This window comes from Mixophyes fleayi, chromosome 7, assembly GCF_038048845.1.
Source record: "Mixophyes fleayi isolate aMixFle1 chromosome 7, aMixFle1.hap1, whole genome shotgun sequence".
Taxonomy (NCBI): Eukaryota; Metazoa; Chordata; class Amphibia; order Anura; family Limnodynastidae; genus Mixophyes; species Mixophyes fleayi.
The window spans coordinates 67,335,374-67,359,249 of NC_134408.1; the positions used below are offsets into that span (position 1 = coordinate 67,335,374).

The 23,876-nt window shown below is 42.3% G+C and overlaps 1 protein-coding gene across 1 annotated transcript in view; it reads right to left on the reverse strand.

Annotated features, from left to right (window-relative positions):
- Positions 1–23,876, reverse strand: part of DNAH7 (dynein axonemal heavy chain 7) — a 379,127-nt gene that overhangs the window by 241,409 nt on the left and 113,842 nt on the right. The window contains 4 exon segments of the mRNA XM_075181345.1: positions 6,633–6,716; positions 6,718–6,846; positions 11,548–11,688; positions 23,044–23,242. Coding sequence (XP_075037446.1) covers positions 6,633–6,716; positions 6,718–6,846; positions 11,548–11,688; positions 23,044–23,242 — 553 coding nt within the window.

The window sequence follows — 23,876 nt, forward strand, 5'->3', positions numbered from 1 at the left end:
TATCTATAGGGAGGGGGGGAACCGCCCTGCATATCTATAGGGAGGGGGGGAACTGCCCTGCATATCTATAAGGAGGGGGGGAACTGCCCTGCATATCTATAGGGAGGGGGGGGAACTGCCCTGCATATCTATAGGGAGGGGGGGAACTGCCCTGCATATCTATAGGGAGGGGGGGAAAACTGCCCTGCATATCTATAGGGAGGGGGGGTGAACTGCCCTGCATATCTATAGGGAGGGGGTGGAACTGCCCTGCATATCTATAGGGAGGGGGGGAACTGCCCTGCATATCTATAGGGAGGGGGGGGAACTGCCCTGCATATCTATAGGGAGGGGGGGGGAACTGCCCTGCATATCTATAGGGAGGGGGGGGGGACTGCCCTGCATATCTATAGGGAGGGGGGGAACTGCCCTGCATATCTATAGGGAGGGGGGGGACGACTGCCCTGCATATCTATAGGGAGGGGGGGAACTGTCCTGCATATCTATAGGGAGGGGGGGGGAACTGCCCTGCATATATATAGGGAGGGGGGAACTGCCCTGCATATCTATAAGGAGGAGGGGAACTGCCCTGCATATCTATAGGGAGGGGGGGAACTGTCCTGCATATCTATAGTGAGGGGGGGAACTGCCCTGCATATCTATAGGGAGGGGGGGAACTGCCCTGCATATCTATAAGGAGGGGAAGAACTGCCCTGCATATCTATAGGGAGGGGGAGAACTGCCCTGCATATCTATAGGGAGGGGGGGGGACTACCCTGCATATCTATAGGGAGGGAGAGGGGGGACTGTCATGCATATGTATAGGGAGGGAGAGGGGGACTGTCATACAAATCTATAGGGTGGGAGGGGGGGGGCTGCCATGAAAATCTATAGGAGGGCAGAGGAGGGGGGCTGATATATGTGACTGGGGGAGTTTTAATGTGACGGGGGGGGGGTAGCTACAGAGTGGAGGTAAGGAAAATAGCTGCAAGGGGGATGGATGCAGGGTGGGAGGTAAAGAAAATGGCTGTAGCAGGGGTTAAGGAAAATGGCTGTGGGGGGGTTGTGGTTAAGGAAAATGGCTGCAGGGGGGTAGAATAGAGCAGCTTTGGGGGGCAGAATCTGATGATTGTGTGGTGGTCACATGGGTGGTCTCAGCAATCACTAGAATACTAAATATTAGTGAGATGGGGCTGGTAGAGGTTTGTATTTGATTGACAACAAATATTCAGATATTGCTTATATATGCCTGTCCAATGGGGTACTTTTAGCTGGCCATAATGGAGTGTTTTGTTTTAACTAAAGGGCCTAATCATTCAGGGTTTGCATTATAATACATTTTTGCATTTTCAAAACAGGACGCCAACTTTCCAGAAGCCAGCGAGAGGATAACAAAGTTGCAAGAGAGAAGAGCAAGAACAGGTAAGAGACAATGGCACAATCTGTCTAAATTTGAATGCTGGAGAATACACCTGAACATTCATATTCAGGAGTGTTCCTATACACCTATATATTCGGAGGAGGGGGGGGGGGGGGCTGCGGCCGTATTAGCCTAGGCCGGCCAGAACCCTTAATCAGGCCCTGCAGAGCAGTAGATAAAATCCACACTCCGTTTCCACATGTACTGAAACAGAGTACATAAGATGTATAGCTTTACTTAATCCGGGTGTCTCCTCCACTGTTCACGTGGCCAATGTGTTTCTTTTTTACACTTAAAAGCAATGTCAGTAATTCTTTAAGTAAATAATGTACCGGAGTCTTTCACCTGATGTGTTTCTCTAGTAGCAATGTTAGTTTCTTCAGTGGGCATGTAACTGGATCCAACAGAACCCCAGATATTTATGCAGCTTATATCTAATCATATAACACAACTATTTAAATACACCTGTAAATAATGTCATTGGGAAAGTTATATTATAAATGAACACTCTGATTCCGCAGCGTTGTACAAAGAACTCACTCACATCAGTCCCTGCCCCATTGGGGCTTACAGTCTAAATTCCCTAATACACATGCACACAGATAGACACACAGAGTAGGGTCAATTTGTTAGCAGCCAATTAACCTACCAGTATGTTTTTGGATATATTTCAACACAGAATAAAAATAGAGCAAACGGGGAAATAATAAAAATGAATCATATGTTTCAACTTGTAGATCAGGGTTTTGCTACATATAATCTCTAAACTTGTATTACTTTATCATATATACAATTTTTTGCAGTCATAATAAGGAATTTATACAAAAGTCTATCTAGACACAAGATGAAACTAATAAGGACTAACAACTTGAACCCAAGAATATTACGTAATTCAAATTCTTAGAAATGTTAATATATACCAATATTAATTCCCATATAGTTATAACTAGTATTAGTATGAAAATATACCCCTACCACTTCTTATATAAATGTAACTTATTAGAGTACTATATATAAATACTCTCATTCAGATCTAAAGCCCATACACTCTAAAAGTCATTAAATTCTATACTATCATTTAAGCCAACTGAGAAGAGGATACCTAACCTAAAAATCCAACAGGCTTCCCTTCTACAAAGTTATCTAGAATAATCACCTCCTTTCAGGCGCGGGCTGGTAAGTGGAAGCCTGCCATGTGATGCGGCCACCTGTGCGCTGACGCGGCCGCATCACGTTTTGTGATGCGGCCGCTTGCAATATTTATTAAACATTATATTCAACGAGGGATGGGGGGGCGGCGGCCCGAACAGCTGCAAAACTGATGTCCCCCTTACCAGGGGCTTGCTGCCGACAGCTGCACACTGTGCAGGTCCGCTCGGCAGTGACAGTGTGCTGCCCGGCTGCTCTGATTGTGTTTTAAACACACATAGGGCTAGATTTACTAAGCTGCGAGTTTGAAAAAGTGGGGATGTTGCCTATAGCAACCAATCAGATTCTAGCTTTCATTGTGTAGAAAGCACTAAATAAATGAAAGCTAGAATCTGCTTGGTTGCTATAGGCAACATCCCCATTTTTTTCAAACCCGCAGCTTAGTAAATCTAGACCATAGTGTGCAGCCGCCGGCAGCCTTAGACATCAGAAAGGGGGTGGGGCCTAAATTGCCCCCCCCCCCTAAAATCGCCCCGGGTAGGACAAATGTCTAGATCCGCCCCTGAGATCTCCCAATTATTGTGTATAAAAGACTGATATGGCAGTTGACTTAATTATCACCCACCTTTTCCTAAAAGCCTTCCAGTCTCATGCCTAAACTCCCACTGGTCGGCTTCCTCTCTTTCTCATCCCTTCTTCCCTTCTCCCCCTTCCTCGACTCCGTCTCCGTCTCTCCCGTCTCATCCATGTGCCTGTCTGTCTTCCCCTCCCTTTAGATTGTAAGCTCCTTTGAGCAGGGCTCTCCTACCTCCTGTTTCCATCACTTTTAACTGCGCTCTCCAGCTACTCAGTTCACCTCCTCTCCAACCCTCTGCCCTCTGTCTCCTCTCGCTTCTCTCCGCTCCCCTCAGTGACTCTTTACCTATCATCCGTGCCCACCCTCTTGGGCCATAGTTACCTGCCTGTGTGTGAGGGGACAGTGTATGTACATTATGTGCGTGTGAGGGGCCAGTGTGTGTACATTATGTGTGTGTGAGGGGCCAGTGTGTGTACATTATGTGTGTGTGTGAGGGGCCAGTGTATATATATTATGTGTGTGTGTGTGTGTGTGTGTGTGTGAGGGGCCAGTGTATTTATATTATGTGAGTGGGGGGGCAGTGTATTTATATTATGTGAGTGTGTGAGGGGGCCAGTGTATATATATTTTGTGTGTGTCTGTGTGTGTGTGTGTGTGTGTGTGAGGGGCCAGTATATTTAGATTATGTGAGTGGCCAGTGTATTTCTATCATGCTTACCAACTTTAGAAAGTTGGTTACCGGGAGCCTGCCGGGGGAGGTGGGCATGATGGGCGGGGGCGGGGCTCTAAAATGTGCGTAATTTTGGACTCACCCCCGTGACATAATGACGCGTCATTTGACAGCTGGGGGCGAGGCCAAACGCAGCGATTCACCGGGAATCGCAGCGTTTGAGACCTAATTCTGCCCACTTCACCAGGAAGTGGGCACTTCCTAGTGAAGTGGGCAGATCCGGGAGATTGTGTGTGTGTGAGGGGCCAGTGTATTTATATTACGTGTTTGAGGTGCCAGTGTATATGTATTATATGAGTGCGTGAGGGGCCAGTGTATATATATTATGTGAGTGTGTGAGGGGCCAGTGTATATATATTATGTGAGTGTGTGAGGGACCAGTGTATATATATTATGTGAGTGTGTGAGAGGTCAGTGTATTTATATTATGAGAGTGTGTGAGGGGCCAGTGTATATATATTGAGTGTGTGAGAGGTCAGTGTATTTATATTATGAGAGTGTGAGAGTGTGGGGGGGGGGGCAGTGTATTTATATTATGTGTGTGTGGGCGTGGGGCAGTGCATTTATATTATGTGTGTGTGGGGGGCCAGTGTATTTATATTATGTGTGTGTGTGTGAGGAGCCAGTGTATTTATATTATGTGAGTGTGTGAGGGGCCAGTGTATATTTTTAGTATGTGAGTGTGGGGGGCCTCCAAGATTCCATGATCCAGTCAAGCAGCAACTGATCTAAAGACACAGCAGCCACAAGTGGTGAAAGTGACGAGAACAGGTAGGAGAGAGCAGGACAGTCTGCCAATTATCTTGAATCTGGCAGGATTTATATTATGAGGAGTTCTGACTTGTTTAAATGTTGCACTATGGGATTCATGCAGAAAACTGACATATTAACATGATTATTACATTCCAGCCCTTTTTCATGTTTCTGTAGGTAGAGGGCTGCAGTCAGTAACTGTGGTGGCGGATGGTCTGTGATGTGGTAGTGATAGGAGACTGCTGTATTTTTATTATTGGGCTTGCTAGTTTCTTGACATATTAATTATGATTAATACCTTAGTTTAGTTAAAGATAAAGTACAATTTGTGTGAAATGAAAGGTAAGCAGTGATGGAAGTGGGGTGTATATGGTAGTATGCCATACTACTACTTCTCATAGTGCCTTTATAGTAAAATAATAAAATTCCATTCACTTGTTTACATTCCCATTACATTTTTCATACCGCCACTTCTAAATTTCCACTTAATATTCATCGTATGGAGTATATGAGCACTATAATTCGAAATTCTGCTAGATCCTTTGACAAAATATGGGGTCCATGGTCATTATTCTTTAACTGCTCGGACCACAGTGTGATGCAGTATAATGATAAAGGAGGGCACAGTGTGATGAGAGGGACAATAATGAGGTGCCGCATGGTGATGCAGGAGGAGCAGCGTGATGTGCGGTGGCACATAGTTTACCCTTCTACTTAACTATAGGAGTATATGCTATGCTAAAAAAATATATGGATTGTTTCAGGGAGGGGGGCTGGGAGAAAACCAATATCTTGCCTAGGGCCCCATGAAGTCTAAATCCAGCTCTGACTCCTGCTGTAAACATGGGGCATATGCTTCTAATGCAGAGCTAGTCACATCTATTGAGGTCAGCATGTTGATGGATATTCATTATTTTTTGCACTTGTCGTAATCCTGGCGCATATGCTACCGATGCGAATCTGAGTGCATCTTGACTTATATACTTCTCTGCCCATGGGCTCAAATACACTATTATTGAGAACGCTTTTGTTTGCGTAATCATCAACACTAATTAAGCAATCACAATGTACCCACTGGCTAACACTAGAACCACAGATAGGGCACAAGTACAACAAAGTCCTTATTCTGTTTATAATAAAATAGAGTTAGTGAAACACTAACTGATTTAAGCACATTTGGTCTCTATGTTACAGAAAACACAAGCTTTTCAAGAAATAGGTAATCGTTTATGGACACCGAATACATCAGTTTTCACTGTTTATGATCAGCTTGCTTCTCATAAAGCATGTGTACAAATAGAATAGGGATCACTGACACCTAGGTCAGTTATTATTCAATTTTTAGCCATTTTTTATGACCCTGCACACAAGTTCAATACAGTTAGTTGAAATGTAAGTTACACATGTTCAACATATTGGTATTCAAACATTGCATAGGTCCAGTCAGAGAGCTGGCACAAAGCTATTTATGACGATTTACCTCCCCACACCACCTATTGTACAGCATATTTCTGTGTGTGCAAACTTAGCTCACAAAAATAAACAATCACAGACATCAGCAAATAGATACAATTACTTAAAATTCAGGATGTCCCCGCTTTTCCATAAGTGTGAGTGCAGAGCCTTGTAAATAACCTGAAATTTCTATAATCTTTCATCATCTATATTTAAACACCACTTCCAAATTAAGAAGCAATCTCAGATGTGCTTTGCAGTCAAGCAAAATTACTTTACAAATAGATACCAAACCATATTTGCACATAAGAAAGAATGGTGACAGTAGAGACAACATTCTATTTGAAAGCAATTTAGCTTAATTATTTTATTAATTTGCTTCCTCTTTAATCTAAGTAAAACTATATTTTCTATTCTTAAAATAATCATGCAAGCTATCAACCTCTAGTTATATTGTTTATTTCTAGAAATTACGCTTTTTTTAAGAATTTTAGAAAGGAGTTTTGCAAGCATGATTATTATTTAACAAAATATGAAGAAGAGAATGCAAATGAGGTTTGACATCTTACCTCCCAATAGTATCTCATCTGACTTAACCATTCAAAGTCATTTTCATCACTAACTTGTTTATTTACAAGAGCTGCAAGGACGTCTCATTGCATGAACATCCAAGACCACGAGCGCTCCAAGGGTCACTCGGTTTTGCTTTGACAATGTTCCACGCACCAGGGCAACAATGTCATCAATTTGTTTATTGTTTTGTTCCAGGTAATCTTCAAGTGCCTGAAGTTGAGGAAGAAATATCCCAAGGACATATTTAAACAGCATTTTTATTAATCTTAAAGGAAAAAAATTACAATAGAATTAGAGATGATAAATTGTGTTCCTTTATTATGTTGCATTACACCTGCCTATAGCCATGCCACGGTTACCACTTTGTTTTCTATATACAACAGCAAATTGTAACATCTGAAATCTATTAAAATGGTTAAATGGTAGATCTCCCCTTTCCCTTTAAAGTCTCTGGATCTGAATGATAGAATGTGTATACAGCATAGCGTGCATTTCAATTCGTTTTCTTTTTAAATACTTTTTATTTAATGATTTTCTCAACTATAGCAAGGATGGGCAGAAAGAGAGAGAGAAAGAGAATGAAAGTAAGAGAGAAAGAGAGAAAGAGAGGGAGAGAGAGAGAGAGAGAGAGAGAGAGAGAGAAAGAAAGAGAGAAGAGAGAGAAGTAATGAAAGAAAGAAAGAAAGAAAGAAAGAAAGAAAGAGAAAGAGAGATAGAGAAAGGGGAGGGGAGACAGAGAATATGGAGATTGAAAGCATTATTAGAACAGCTCAGACAATTAATATTATTATTATTATTATTTAATAAGTTATTTAAAAGGTATTTGTCGGAGACTTGAATACCATTGTAGGAGGTTTACTCATTTAATTTTGTTCGAGGGCCTCTAATAATAAGTCCAGGGAGACCAATGCTATGGAATTTATTGTGAGTATTCAAAGTTAATGAATTGCCATGATTAGCTTTAAAGCTTCTCTATTATTGATACCTTTCCACGCGTACTGTATATCACCTAAAACCTAGTATCTTAATATTGAAAGAGGTGCTTTTGCTAATAGGGTGGTCCTACTCTAAACAATGAGAGTCCCAAATGTCTCAGTTGCACACATTTGCAAAAGCACCTTGGCGTTGTGGGTGGCTTCAACATACATTTGCAAATGTGTGCAACTGAGACTTTTGCATTTTTATCTACAGTAGAAATAGCAGATCTGTTGCTGGCTATAGCAGTTTGCTGGGGGTATTTGTCTGTGTTTGTTCCTTTTAGGATAACCCCACCCTTTCATGCACCTGATATAGCCTATAAATTGATTTGAGCAACTTCCATTTTCTTTATTTGTCTGAGAGGCATGTTGGTGTCAGTAGCTGAGGGGGAGTACTGACATTGGATTGCTATTTGGAGGTCTCTGGGGTACCTCTTTGGTAAGTTAGCTCTCAATTTAAAAACACATATGTATGGCCCAAATATATGGGACTCTCATTGTTTAGAGTAGGACCACCCTATTAGCAAAAGCACCTTGGCATGGTGGGTGGCTTCAACATACATTTGCAAATGTGTGCAACTGAGACTTTTGCATTTTATCTACAGTAGAAATAGCAGATCTGTTGCTGGCTATAGCAGTGTGCTGGGGGTATTTGTCTGTGTTTGTTCCATTTAGGATAACCCCACCCTTTCATGCACCTGATATAGCCTATAAATTGATTTGAGCAACTTCCATTTTCTTTATTTGTCTGAGAGGCATGTTGGTGTCAATAGCTGAGGGGGAGTACTGACATTGGATTGCTATTTGGAGGTCTCTGGGGTACCTCTTTGGTAAGTTAGCTCTCAATTAAAAACACATATGTATGGTCCAAATATATGGGACTCTCATTGTTTAGAGTAGGACCACCCTATTAGCAAAAGCACCTTGGCGTGGTGGTGGCTTCAACATACATTTGCAAATGTGTGCAACTGAGACTTTTGCATTTTTATCACAGTAGAAATACCAGATCTGTTGCTGACTATAGCAGTGTGCTGGGGGTATTTGTCTGTGTTTGTTCCTTTTAGGATAACCCCACCCTTTCATGCACCTGATATAGCCTTTAAATTTATTTGAGCAACTTCCATTTTCTTTATTTGTTTGAGAGGCATGTTGGTGTCAGTAGCTGAGGGGGAGTACTGACATTGGATTGCTATTTGGAGGTCTCTGGGGTACCTCTTTGGTAAGTTAGCTCTCAATTTAAAAACACATATGTATGGCCCAAATATATGGGACTCTCATTGTTTAGAGTAGGACCACCCTATTAGCAAAAGCACCTTGGCGTGGTGGGTGGCTTCAACATACATTTGCAAATGTGTGCAACTGAGACTTTTGCATTTTTATCTACAGTAGAAATAGCAGATCTGTTGCTGGCTATAGCAGTGTGCTGGGGGTATTTGTCTGTGTTTGTTCCTTTTAGGATAACCCCACCCTTTCATGCACCTGATATAGCCTATAAATTGATTTGAGCAACTTCCATTTTCTTTATTTGTCTGAGAGGCATGTTGGTGTCAGTAGCTGAGGGGGAGTACTGACATTGGATTGCTATCTGGAGTTTTCTGGGGTACCTCTTTGGTAAGTTAGCTCTCAATTTAAAAACACATATGTATGGCCCAAATATATGGGACTCTTATTGTTTAGAGTAGGACCACCCTATTAGCAAAAGCACCTTGGCGTGGTGGGTGGCTTCAACATACATTTGCAAATGTGTGCAACTGAGACTTTTGCATTTTTATCTACAGTAGAAATAGCAGATCTGTTGCTGACTATAGAAGTGTGCTGGGGGTATTTGTCTGTGTTTGTTCTTTTTAGGATAACCCCACCCTTTCATGCACCTGATATAGCCTATAAATTGATTTGAGCAACTTCCATTTTCTTTATTTGTCTGAGAGGCATGTTGGTGTCAGTAGCTGAGGGGGAGTACTGACATTGGATTGCTATTTGGAGGTCTCTGGGGTACCTCTTTGGTAAGTTAGCTCTCAATTTAAAAACACATATGTATGGCCCAAATATATGGGACTCTCATTGTTTAGAGTAGGACCACCCTATTAGCAAAAGCACCTTGGCGTGGTGGGTGGCTTCAACATACATTTGCATATGTGTGAAACTGAGACTTTTGCATTTTTATCTACAGTAGAAATAGCAGATCTGTTGCTGGCTATAGCAGTGTGCTGGGGGTATTTTTCTGTGTTTGTTCCTTTTAGGATAACCCCACCTTTTCATGCACCTGATATAGCCTATAAATTGATTTGAGCAACTTCCATTTTCTTTATTTGTCTGAGAGGCATGTTGGTGTTAGTAGCTGATGGGGAGTACTGACATTGGATTGCTATTTGGAGGTCTCTGGGGTACCTCTTTGGTAAGTTAGCTCTCAATTTAAAAACACATATGTATGGCCCAAATATATGGGACTCTCATTGTTTAGAGTAGGACCACCCTATTAGCAAAAGCACCTTGGCGTGGTGGGTGGCTTCAACATACATTTGCAAATGTGTGCAACTGAGACTTTTGCATTCTTATCTACAGTAGAAATAGCAGATCTGTTGCTGGCTATAGCAGTGTGCTGGGGGTATTTGTCTGTGTTTGTTCCTACTATGAGTAACTGCCCAATTTATAAGGGCTGTCCACTGTTAAATATATATATATATATATATATATATATATATATATATATATATAAAAATATATTTTTTACCAAATGTCTACCCTATTTGTATATCCATTGGGATTCCTTCCATAGGTTCTCCAAGGATAACAAAATCCAACAAGGTGCCTGGCACATTCACTAAATGGTATTCAGTTAGTATAGGGTAACAGGATGCATCATGCTTAGATACACATACAGGGCATTCTGTCATTCTAAATGGTCTGAATATAATAAATAGATGTTCCAGGCACATCTGCCTAGTGTCTAACTTCCATCTATACGCAAATAAGGGGCGTAGGTGCCACTCAAAAAAACAAGATTTTCTAATATGAAACAACATATAGTTACATGCATACATGTATATGTAAAAGTTCTCATGCCAAGACAAGCAGCAAGAAGCTTGACACAGTGCATCCTTGTTCTCTACTGTGATGCTACTATTTTCTGCCTTCTGTCATCAGCCATTTGGGGCACAGAAAAGGTCCTTCCAAGACTTATCTATAATATTTCTAATTGAATTCCAGTACAAGCAGATCTCAAGAAATGTTTCCATTTGAATATGGGTATAAATACTTTTTGGCTATACTTAACTTGTTGTATGCAGACAGAGAGAACAGACTGAAGAATACACACATGCATATGTGCAACATAAAGTCCCATCAGACCGATTGCCAAAACAAAATCTATTAAATAAGTTAACAACTCTTAATACTACAAAGATTAATAAAAATACATTTACATTTTAGTTTTTTTTACTGAAAATGTAAATAAATAAATCATGATGTCCTTATTGCGATACTGGACATAGAATGCATTTTCATGCAGTTTCTCTTACTTGCAACCACAGGTTCTGGCATGCATACACGTCAGTTATCGTTATCAGTCAGCAAGTACACCTACCCTTTAGCTGGTGCTAGTGATATGGCTAAAATATACATACCTCAGGAGGTGCCCAGAGCTTGAATCGGATGAATGTGCGTGTGCTCAACCTCGGCACACCCTTACTGTACATTGCCTATGTGCCTCACCCCTTTTCCCTCCCCATTCCACCGTTTAAGACATAGGTAGTCGGAAATGTCAATGCATTCAGACATGAACTGCATGCAATTGCGTTCACTGGAGTAAGGTCCATTTATGAGCATGTGCAAAGCAATTTCATACAAGATATGGAATACAACAGGATGAATCAGGCCCACTTTGTCCAAGATAGACTTTACATTTATGACATCATAAACAATTCACCATACATACCTTCTGACCTTGCCGTATAGACAGCTGAACTTCCTTTGTCCAGAAGCACTGAGATACACACAGTACGGTCTGCCCGGGCCACTCTCTTACCCAGTCAATACGTTTTGTTTTGGGATATGCTTCAATCGCTTCCCCAATGACCTTTAAAAATAGTTACTTTTAGTCTTAGAACAAATTTTAAGCTTTTGTCTTCAATGCACAATACATTTTCTGCAAAAAAGCGGTACTTTGAGAGGCACATGCCATACATATAAGATGAATGGAAAGTTATCAGTGTTGTCAAAGTAATAATTAACAAAAAACCCTATATTACCAATTAGTTCAATAGAATGAACTAATCTACTTTTATGTGCCTGTGCTTTTAACAGAAAAAGTACTGACCTTTCTCTTACATATTGCTCAATATAGTTAGAGGAGAACAAAAAGTTATAATGAGAAACACACTTTTTGTAAATTTTCATGTAAGCTAGGAAGGTGTGTTTTAAGCAATGATGAGTAACATTTTCTATAAAAGAATGACTTAATGAAATATAGATTGTCAATTTGCATTTGAGATCCTGGGTATATGACTGCTTCGTCCAGTAATGGCTGTATCTATGCATAATATCATTTAATAAAGAATAGAAATATTATATTTTGGAAACCTGCTCATCTCAATTATTATTTAAAGAGAAGAATAGAAAAATCTTACACATTGTATAGGTACTGTGTTTTGTATATTAAATGTTCGTGTTCCAGTTGAACTGAATGAATAGCGAGCATCAGTGGCCTGAGTGGAAGTAACTGTCAATCACTTGCAAAAACACACACATAACTGAATAATGGAGATCTGCAAGTGACCGTTTCCTTCGCTCACAACACGTAGGCGGACAATAATTATTATTATTTATTTATAAAGTGAGAACCTATTAAGCAGAGCTGTACATTGAGGAGATTATTATATAAATACATTATATACAAAGATATTAAACAGAAGGTAAAGATGGTCCTGCCCAAATGATCTTACAATCTAAGAGGTATGGGTAAAAACTGGTACATGAGGTAGCAGTAGAAAAATTGTCACGGCTGGTGGAGGAGCTACTGTATGGAAGAAGCATTATCAGCCACCAATATTAAATCAGATATTGGTGACTGGTATTTCTGTGTGGTTACAGGCAGTGTTGTATGGTTGGAATGAGGAGAGACAGAAAGAGGAAGAGACATGAAAGATAAACAAGTCATTGGAGTTGCTATGTGACCATTGTTTTTATTTGGCATCGTGCTCACTACTGGACATAGAGCCAGGACTTTTGCTCCCCTTGTTTACCAATGAGTAAATCTTTAATCCTTGAAAAAATCATGTCTTTGGTCATCGCAGCTCCCCTGTAGTTTCCCACTGCCTTCACAAATTTTAAACTGTTTTATATTTGTCAGATGAAGCTTATGTGGAAGGTAGGCACCAGGAGCAGGTGGGTAGGGGGGCATCTGCCCCCCAGGGTCAATCCCATAGTGGACTACTTTGGACTGGGTTACTGGGCCACCTAAATTTCTTATCCTTTAAAATAGACTGCTGAGTCAAGTCTTGCCCCCCCTTCCCCGGCTGAAATTTGCCAGCCATCCCCTGGTAGGCACGGAGCTGATTTAAAGCACTGTTATCCAACCGTCATATGTATGCCAAAATAATAAGTGCAGTGTGTACCCACTTTCTGAAAATCCTCATCCAACCCCAGTGCTGGAGAATATTATAGTAAAAACATTATACCAAAAGAATAAAAAATAAAGCTATGCCCTTTTGTTTCTTGATCCACTATAGTCCAAATGAAAAAAACAAACAAAAACAGTAAAACCCACATAAATAACTCAATCCGCTAACTACGAACAAATGCCACTAAATAATCAGAGCCAGGACTAATCATGACGCCTCTTTGCTACTAACCAGTCACAAGAATCCAGTTTCTCATCATAACTTAGCACCACTCATTTGCAGTGTGGGTTATTTTGCACAGGGATTTCCATTTTGGACTAGGATATCATCATCATCATCATCATTTATTTATATAGCGCCACTGATTCTGCAGCGCTGTACAGAGAACTCATTCACATCAGTCCCTGCCCCATTGGAGCTTACAGTCTAAATTCCCTAACACACACACAGACAGACAGACAGACAGAGAGAGAGAGAGAGAGACTAGGGTCAATTTTGATAGCAGCCAATTAACCTACCAGTATGTTTTTGGAGTGTGGGAGGAAACTGGAGCACCCGGAGGAAACCCACGCAAACATGGGGAGAACATACAAACTCCACACAGATAAGGCCATGGACGGGAATTGAACTCATGACCCCAGTGCTGTGAGGCAGAAGTGCTAACCACTACGCCACCGTGCTGCCCACAGGATAGATAACATTTCTCATATAACATCCATGTTTTAGGAAAACCTTGGATTCTTCTTAGCACGAATCAAAAATCTATTTCCTAGTGTAGCAGGGATATCAAGAAGACGACTGCTATGCTCATGACAGTCAGCTGTGTGAGCTGTTCAAACATTGGTTGTTCAATCTGTCTCTTCTCTACAGGGCATCCTGGTAGGTATACATATTCAGATTTTTTTATTATGAGGTCATTACTTTAGGTGGTCATTATCTCAGCACAATCCCTGGGTACACACTACAGAAAATTACTGCAGATGTGATTTCTGTAACAATTTTACCAACGACTGAAACCATCGATAAGCATACAAATTTATCTGTACACACCTACACAATTTACCATCAGATCTGTGCTTTTCATCTCTCATAACCATATTGTGACTCTGCACACTCTCTAGAGATCTGCCTACACTGTTGGTGATGAGTGCATACACACTTCCACATTTGCCCGACATAGTTCCATCGTTGATAGTGAACTTTAAGAAGTTTATTAAACCAAATGAAACGATATGATGTGCTTTGGTACAATGAAACAAGATCGGGGGAGCGTACACATTAATGCAATATCTTACCAAATTGTCATTTATTGTGTGATTGACATGATCATTGGTTGAAATAGTAATATTCCAAAGTATGAATCCAATTTCCAGATGAAAAATGCACCTTAAAGGCTGATCTTAGATTTATGAGAAAGTTTAGTTTGTGGGGCAATAATTTGATTTATACTATGCATACTGTGGTTTTACCAAAATAATATTAATAACTAGCCCATCCATATTGAAAGTCTTCGCTTCTCAATCTTCTTCTACCCATTTTGTGCAGTCATGTTGTAAATGGCATATTTCTTGTATCACCAATATTAAGTTAATTGCAAGGATATATATACAAGAACGTGGGGGCCAAGGTGCCCACCATCAGCATGTCACATTCTTAACCGTGAAAGGAATGATAAGAAGGACACATAACAGTGAACTTACTCCTGCCCAGTTCTGGGGACATTTATGTACAATACAGAGAGTTGCTCAAAGTGCTGATATCCTAGAAACCTAACAGCTATATGTCAAACACAGGTTACAAACAAGCCCTGCATCTACCCCTGCCAGATCACTAGGAACTTTGGTAGTACACATCCTTTAGAGCAAGTAACCAGTGGGTACTGGTGTCTCTGTACATTGTGTCTGCAATGGAGTCTCTGTGCGGATTGACTTTCCAGTAACAATAATGTCTGTACTGTAGAAAGTACCTCGGCGCTAGAACAGTGGAATGTATAATGTGTTTAATGGTACACAACAGGAAAACGTGGTCTAGCCAGACCCATACAGCAAATGACAATCAGGGAAAATACATATGATCACGTAGTGAACGGAGTCACAATAAGCGCCATAGCAATGAATAGCATGAGTGTCAATAATGTCAATGACCGGTGTAAACAGCCGGATAGTTCTGGAGGATTTGCAATCCTCCTCTGGAAGGAAATCCTTCCCTAGGTGCAGGTAAATCCTATAATAAATGAAAATGTAGTAAACAGTTCGTATTCCCACATTAAGTAAATAATATCCGTTTCGGCAACCAGCTCAGTCGGCTGGATTCACAGATGTGAGACGACTGTGGACTTACATTGTTAGGAACTTACCTTGTCCCCGTTCCGCTGCGCTGTCAGCGGGAGCTGACAGCGGTGTCCATCTCTTCAGCGCTTCTTCTGTTAGCGCTGCCGCACTTCCGGGTTCTCTCTGCTGCTGATCATGTGACTCCTGGGCGGGGAATTCAAACTCCTATATCTCCCCTGCTCTGACACGCTGCCTGTGTCAGAGCAATGTGTTTCCTGTTCCTGGCTACAGTTCCTGTGTCCTGACTCCTGTGAACCTGCTCCCTGTTAACCCCTCTATTCCTCCTACTCCTGTGTACCTACCTGGCTGTGACCTGACTATTCTTTGGCTTATCCCTGGCACTACGCAACTGGACTATCTTCTGTGTACCGACTCGGCTGTGTTACCAACAATTCTCTGGATCTCCCTCTGGCACCGCATACCTGATACCTTCTGTGTACCGACTCGGCTGTGTTACCAACTATTCTCTGGATCTCCCTCTGGCACCGTATACCTGATACCTTCTGTGTACCGACTCGGCTGTGTTACCAACTATTCTCTGGATCTCCCTCTGGCACCGTATACCTGATACCTTCTGTGTACCGACCCGGCTGTATTACCAACTATTCTCTGGATCCTGCCACGCACCCATTGCCTCCGTGCATCTACCGGTTACTGTTCCAGACCTACAACGCCTGGAATTAACGGTTAGTGCCTGTACTTGCACCGCATTGTCTATTTTCTTGTCTACCTGCCATCACTTAGAACTTTCTCCCTTACGTCAGTAGGCTAATCTGGGGTCCGCGACCTGCGGTTCTTCGGCAGCTAAGCCCACACTACCTTGCGGTGGTTCTTGGTGAAGACAGGAAAGCCGTTAGACTCCGCGCCCTAGGTAAGCCTGTGCTAATACTGACTAAGGCATCAAAATCGTAACAGTTTGCTCTGACCCTTATTTAACTGATGGAAGCGACAGGGAATCCCACTGCGAGAGTACTACTGGATAACTTAGCGGCTCAGGTTGAGGAACAGGGGAAAAATCAAGAACAGTTATTACAGATTCTGCAGACTCTGTCTAACAGGTTGGATACGCTCCAAGCAGCTCAGGTGGCAGCTCCTAATCCTCCACCTGCTCCGGCCCCACAGCCTGCCCCCGCTCCAAGCGGTTCAGCTGTATCTGCTCCCACCACCTCTCAACTCCGCATACCTAACCCACCCAAGTTCAATGGGGATCCTAAGGAATGCCGAGGCTTCTTGAACCAGTGTGCTATTCAATTCGAACTTTTGCCCGGAAACTTTCCTACACAGAAAACTAAAGTCGCTTATATTATTTCCTTATTGTCTGGTCAAGCGCTTGCCTGGGCTTCTCCTCTCTGGGAACATGATGACCCCATTCTCCATAATTGTGCCACTTTCTTGGAAACCTTCAGACGCATCTTTGATGAACCCGGACGAGTCTCCAGTGCAGCTTCTGGACTCCTCCGTCTGCGCCAGGGTACCCTTACTCTGGGCCAGTATGCCCTTCAATTTCGCACTATGGCGGCCGAACTTCGTTGGAACAATGAAGCTTTAGTGGCCACATTTTGGCACGGCTTGTCCAATCGTATTAAGGACGAGCTAGCAGCCCGAGAGTTACCCACTACCCTGGATGCTTTGATCTCTCTCTGTAACCAGATTGATATACGTTTCCGTGAACGCACTCAGGAGAGAGAGAGTTCCCGTCGATCTACTTTCCGTTTGGCTCCTCGCTTCCAAAGTCCTATTACACCGGAGGAAGAGCCTATGCAGTTGGGAAGAGCACGTTTATCCCAGGAGGAAAGAGAGAGGCGGTTCAAGAATCGTTTATGCCTTTATTGCGGGGAACCCGGTCATGTCCTGAGTCAATGTGGGAAGCGCCCGGGAAACGATCGGACCTAACTGATGACGGAGAGACTAAGTTAGGTATGAACATTCTCTCTCCTATGGATTCTAGTTTTTCTATCCAAGTTCTTCTGCAATATACTGATAAACAATTGTCTCTTCCAGCGCTTATTGACTCCGGTGCAGCGGGGAACTTTTTATGAGCTGACATTGTAGAGCGGTTATCATTGCCTAGGCAACCCTTAGATCCACCTATTGCCATTACAGCTATAGATGGCAGTCGTATCATTGGAGGATCCATTAAGAACAGAACTGTCAACATGTCTCTACGCATTGGAGCCTTACACACTGAGGAAATCTCCTTCTTAGTCATTCCAAAGGCTATCAACCCGTTGATCTTAGGCCTACCTTGGCTCAGACTTCACTCCCCCACTTTAGATTGGCAGAAACCGGAAGTTCTTGCATGGGGTTCAGAGTGTCATTCCCGATGTCTTCCCAGGATTCATAGACCCGCTATGGGCTGTCTTCCAACACCCTCCGGTATTCCTCCTCAATATCATTCGTTTTCTGATGTCTTTTGTGAAAAGGAGGCTTCCAAGTTACCCCCTCATAGACCTTGGGATTGCTCCATTGAATTGTTGCCGGATAAGATACCACCTAGAGGACGGGTATTTCCATTATCTCTACCCGAATCAGAGGCCATGTCCCTATATATTAAGGAGAATTTAAACAGGGGTTTTATCCGGAAATCCTCGTCACCAGCAGGAGCAGGTTTCTTTTTCGTAAAAAAGAAGGACGGCGGATTGCGTCCTTGCATAGACTACCGTGGCCTCAACGCCATAACGAAAAAGAATAGGTACCCCTTACCATTAATCTCTGAACTCTTTGATAGGATCAAGGGAGCTTCAATTTTTTCTAAACTGGATTTGAAAGGGGCCTACAACCTTATCCGTATTAAACAAGGGGATGAATGGAAGACGGCGTTCAATACGCACGATGGGCATTTTGAGTATCTTGTCATGCCATTTGGACTTTGTAACGCTCCTGCGGTTTTTCAAAATTTCATTAACGAAGTTTTTCAGGATTTCCTGTATCAATTTGTTGTCATCTACCTAGACGATATTCTTATTTTTTCACCTGATATTATTACTCATCGCCATCATGTCTCCTTGATTCTTCAACGCCTTCGGTCGCATCATCTGTACTGTAATGTGGACAAGTGTGTCTTTGAAAAAACGCATCTTCCTTTTCTTGGTCACGTGGTTTCTGGCTCCGGATTACGTATGGACCCTGAGAAATTAAAGGCGATTTCTGATTGGCCCCAACCGGTTGGACTTAAGGCCATCCAGCGTTTTATTGGGTTCTCTAATTATTACCGCCACTTTATCAAAGGGTTTTCGTCTGTTATTGCACCCATCACTTCCCTGACCAAGAAATCTGCCAACGCTAAGACCTGGCCACCAGAGGTGGTAGAGGCCTTCAAGTATCTTAAAGAAGCCTTCATATCGGCACCTATTCTTCAACAGCCAGATTCTTCCTTCCCCTTTTTTCTCGAAGTTGACGCATCCTCCACTGGAGTAGGAGCTATTTTGTCTCAGAAGAATTCTACTGGAAAGTTTTCTCCCTGTGGCTTCTTTTCTCGTAAATTCTCATCCACCGAAAAAAACTACGGCATTGGAGACAGAGAACTACTTGCTTTCAAATTGGCCTTGGAGGCCTGGAGACATCATTTGGAGGGAGCCAGATTTCCTGTTACTATTTTTACGGATCACAAGAACCTGCTTTATCTACAAACTGCATCCTGCCTCAATCCCCGTCAGGCCAGATGGTCTTTATTTTTTTTCACGATTCAATATGATCATTACCTTCAGACCAGGGTCCAAGAACAAGAAGGCTGATGCTCTCTCTCGTTCCTTTGATTCTATGGATACCGAAGAAGAGAGTGTTAGGTCTATTCTAGATCCAGAATGTATTTTGGCTACTACTCCTACTCGGGTGATCATTCCTCACGGGAAGACTTTGGTTCCTCCACATCGCCAAACTAAACTCCTTAAATGGGCTCATGCCTCCCGTTTTTCTGGTCATGCCGCTATAAAGAAGACCTTGGAATTTATCTCCCGTAGTTATTGGTGGCCGGCTATCCGTTCGGACGTTCGACAGTTTGTGACGGCGTGTTCCACTTGCGCTCAAAATAAAGTTCCTCGTCAAGCTCCATACGGTCTGCTGCAGCCTCTGCCAATTCCGGATCGACCTTGGGGTCATCTCTCCATGGATTTTATCACAGATTTACCCTCCTCCAGAGGGTTCTCAGTAGTGTGGGTGGTCACCGATCGCCTTTCCCGAGCCGCTCATTTTGTGGCATTAAAAGGTCTCCCTTCTGCTCCTATTCTGGCTCAACTCTTCATTAAAGAAATTTTCCGCCTACATGGCTGTCCAGATATTATCGTTTCTGATCGAGGAACTCAGTTCGTGGCAAGATTTTGGAGGGCCTTTTCTCGTCTTTGTGGAATTAAGTTAAATTTTTCTTCTGCATATCATCCGCAAAGTAATGGTCTCACGGAAAGGACGAATCAAGAATTGGAGAAATTCCTCAGATGTTTCATTTCAGCTAAACATGATGATTGGGTTGATTTATTACCTTGGGCAGAATTCGCACACAATAATAATTCACACGACTCTACCTCCATTTCTCCCTTTTTTGCTCTTCAGGGATTTCATCCTAAAGTTCCACCCCTCAAAGAGTTAACCGCTTCTGGGGTTCCTGCAGTGGATTCCCTTCTATCGGACTTCTCGTCTAGGTGGGATCTTATCAAACGCAAATTACTTCACACCTCTGCCATCAGTAAAAAAGCATTTGACAAAAGAAGAAGACCGTCTCCACTACTTACTCCTGGTGACAAAGTGTGGTTGTCTACAAAGAATCTTCGCTTGTTGGTTCCTTCTAGGAAATTCGCTCCCCGATTTATCGGTCCCTTCAAGATCATTGAGGTCATTAATCCGGTGGCCTTTAGATTAAAATTACCCCCTACCTTGAGGATTCCCAATGTCTTCCACATTTCCCTTCTCAAACCACTTGTTGTTAACAAATTCTTCTCTTCAAGAAGACCTCCTGCTGCTATTTCTGCACCAGATCAGGAATTTGAGGTGAAGGAGATTCTAGATTCTCGGATTTCCAGAGGTTCCTTGCAGTTCCTGGTTGACTGGAAAGGTTACGGTCCTGAAGAGCGTTCTTGGATTCCTGCACGAGACCTTCATGCTCCGAGTTTGTTGAAGAAATTCCATACCAAGTTCCCTCTAAAGCCTTATAGGTTATCCGGAGGCCACCCCTGAAGGGGGGGGTACTGTTAGGAACTTACCTTGTTCCCGTTTCGCTGCGCTGTCAGCTCCCGCTGACAGCGGTGTCCATCTCTTCAGCGCTTCTTCTGTTAGCGCTGCCGCACTTCCGGGTTCTCTCTGCTGCTGATCATGTGACTCCTGGGCGGGGAATTCAAACTCCTATATCTCCCCTGCTCTGACACGCTGCCTGTGTCAGAGCAATGTGTTTCCTGTTCCTGGCTACAGTTCCTGTGTCCTGACTCCTGTGAACCTGCTCCCTGTTAACCCCTCTATTCCTCCTACTCCTGTGTACCTACCTGGCTGTGACCTGACTATTCTTTGGCTTATCCCTGGCACTACGCAACTGGACTATCTTCTGTGTACCGACTCGGCTGTGTTACCAACAATTCTCTGGATCTCCCTCTGGCACCGCATACCTGATACCTTCTGTGTACCGACTCGGCTGTGTTACCAACTATTCTCTGGATCTCCCTCTGGCACCGTATACCTGATACCTTCTGTGTACCGACTCGGCTGTGTTACCAACTATTCTCTGGATCTCCCTCTGGCACCGTATACCTGATACCTTCTGTGTACCGACCCGGCTGTATTACCAACTATTCTCTGGATCCTGCCACGCACCCATTGCCTCCGTGCATCTACCGGTTACTGTTCCAGACCTACAACGCCTGGAATTAACGATTAGTGCCTGTACTTGCACCGCATTGTCTATTTTCTTGTCTACCTGCCATCACTTGCGGTGGTTCTTGGTGAAGACCGGAAGGCCATTAGACTCCGCGCCCTAGGTAAGCCTGTGCTAATACTGACTAAGGCATCAAAATCGTAACATACATTTGCGATGAAGCAATCAGCTCCTGATGTTTCCTGTTGATACAGAGAAGTCCTCTCCGGTATGTATATGAACAGTGAAGTGCTGGTAGACTGGATTCCTTAAGTGCGTGCATGCGCAGAGCATCGCTGGCGTCCCAGCTGTTTATTGTGGATGTACACTCGGACAGTGTATTGCAGTGCTGCAAATCCACGAAAATGCTCAGTGTGGTATTAGCGGACAAGGAACTCCGATCTCAGTTCTTGTGTGGGACCAATAATTGCCGAACTGGGCTTCATCAGGGAATGTCCCTGATGAAGCCCGCCCAGTGCGGGGGAAACGCGTTGGATTATTCTACACATTACTACTGTGACCAGCCCAACTTTCGGCAATTATTGGTCCCAGAGGAGAATTGCAAATCCTCCAGAACTATCCGGCTGTTTACACCGGTCATTGACATTATTGACACTCATGCTATTCATTGCTATGGCGCTTATTGTGACTCCGTTCACTACGTGATCATATGTATTTTCCCTGATTGTCATTTGCTGTATGGGTCTGGCTAGACCACATTTTCCTGTTGTGTACCATTAAACACATTATACATTCCACTGTTCTAGCGCCGAGGTACTGTCTACAATATCCTATTTGTCTAGGGATAGGGGTTCCCTATTTCCCTCTGGCTGCTCACATACCACATCTGTGTTGCCCTATACTTTCTACTTAATAATGTCTGTACAGCAAATTAACATTTTAACTTGAGAAAAAAATGTAAATGATCCTTATGATACTATATAAAGTCCTGTATACTATGTATACGGTATTTCCTAAAGTTTACATTGCTAAAACATTAATACTAATGTGTACACATGAACTGCAGTGAACACATACACAGCAACAAAAACTACTGTACAGTATTATGACAGAACAGTACTGTGTCTGGGTACATTTTGTGGTTGGTTTGTCATCCAAACAAAGGCTCCATTTAATCTTAATAAGGCTGTGCATATTAGACACAATTTCCTCATAACTATAGCTTAGAGTAGATCCCCCAAGCAGTTTTGGAGATTTCTGAGCAAAGTTGTTTCGCTATTTGTAAATTAACATAGACACTTTGAATTTCTGAAAACATTAATATTCAAAGTCTATCCTCTCTTTCAATCTTCTGAAATTCCCCACTGAAACTGCAGAAAAGTGCAGCTATGGGAACATTTGTTGAGCCCAAATAATGTGCAATATGGGAACAAATACAATTTGGTTTAAGTGCGCCCTTCTAAGGTTTTATTTAGATCTAACAATGTTTTCTCAATAATTGCTTTAATGTTATATCTGTAGAGAAAATTATTGGGTAGGATGAAAGCAGCCTTGGTTGCCAGTTTAAAACCACATGGTCTATCTACTCTATTACATTGCTTGAACCACTATTCCTTATTTCTGAGTGTTAGGATGTTACCCTTGCAACCAGTCCAAAGCCTTTTGAAGAAACACAAAAAAAAACATACCTTATGAACAGACTGAATCATTCCAGACTCCAATTCAATTAGCCACTTTTCAACCTGGCCTCTGGCTTTTGATGTGGAAATAGTATTTATCAGTTGCACCACCTCTCCTTCACTGCTGTTCATATGTGTGATATCTAAGACATCTGTAAATTCCACTTTTGCTATTCCTTCAAAGCATTTCTTTAAGTGGGGTTGTACTCTATAGCAAAGTAGACAAACACAAAATGTAAAGTTAACTCTAATTAAAAATAACATTATGCCATGTATGGTACTATACTATAATAAAAAAACAATGTTATTATCACCACCCTTCTAACCATTATTCATGACTATGTCCACTTTCATTATAGCTTTAGACATTGTCTAAACCTTTTCTAAGGGTTACTGCCAACTCCACCAATTCATGTCTGCTAAGGAACAACAAAAATTCCTTGCATGTAATTAATTCCAGCTCTGGGTGCTAAACATACCATCATGTGAAATGGAAGAAATATTCATTATTCCAGTTAAACAGGTGACTGGCTCCCTGTTCTGTTTATATTAACAGTTCTCAAATGCAGTCACTATGTGTGCTTTGACCACTGAAACGTAAGAATTTGTCAAAAGCTCTTGGCAGTATTGAAGAATTACTGCAAGCTGGAGACCAGAGAGAGTTAGTTCTGGGATTGGAATGGATACTGGCTGCCTTTCTGTGATATCCAACAGCCAGTTAGCTGTTCATGATCAAGAGAGCAGAGACATCCTGAATGCATTGCACAGCAATTACAGCACTGAATGCTTCAAATGTATTAAAATTCTGGCTGCCTCCAATCATAGAGATATTTTCAAGATGG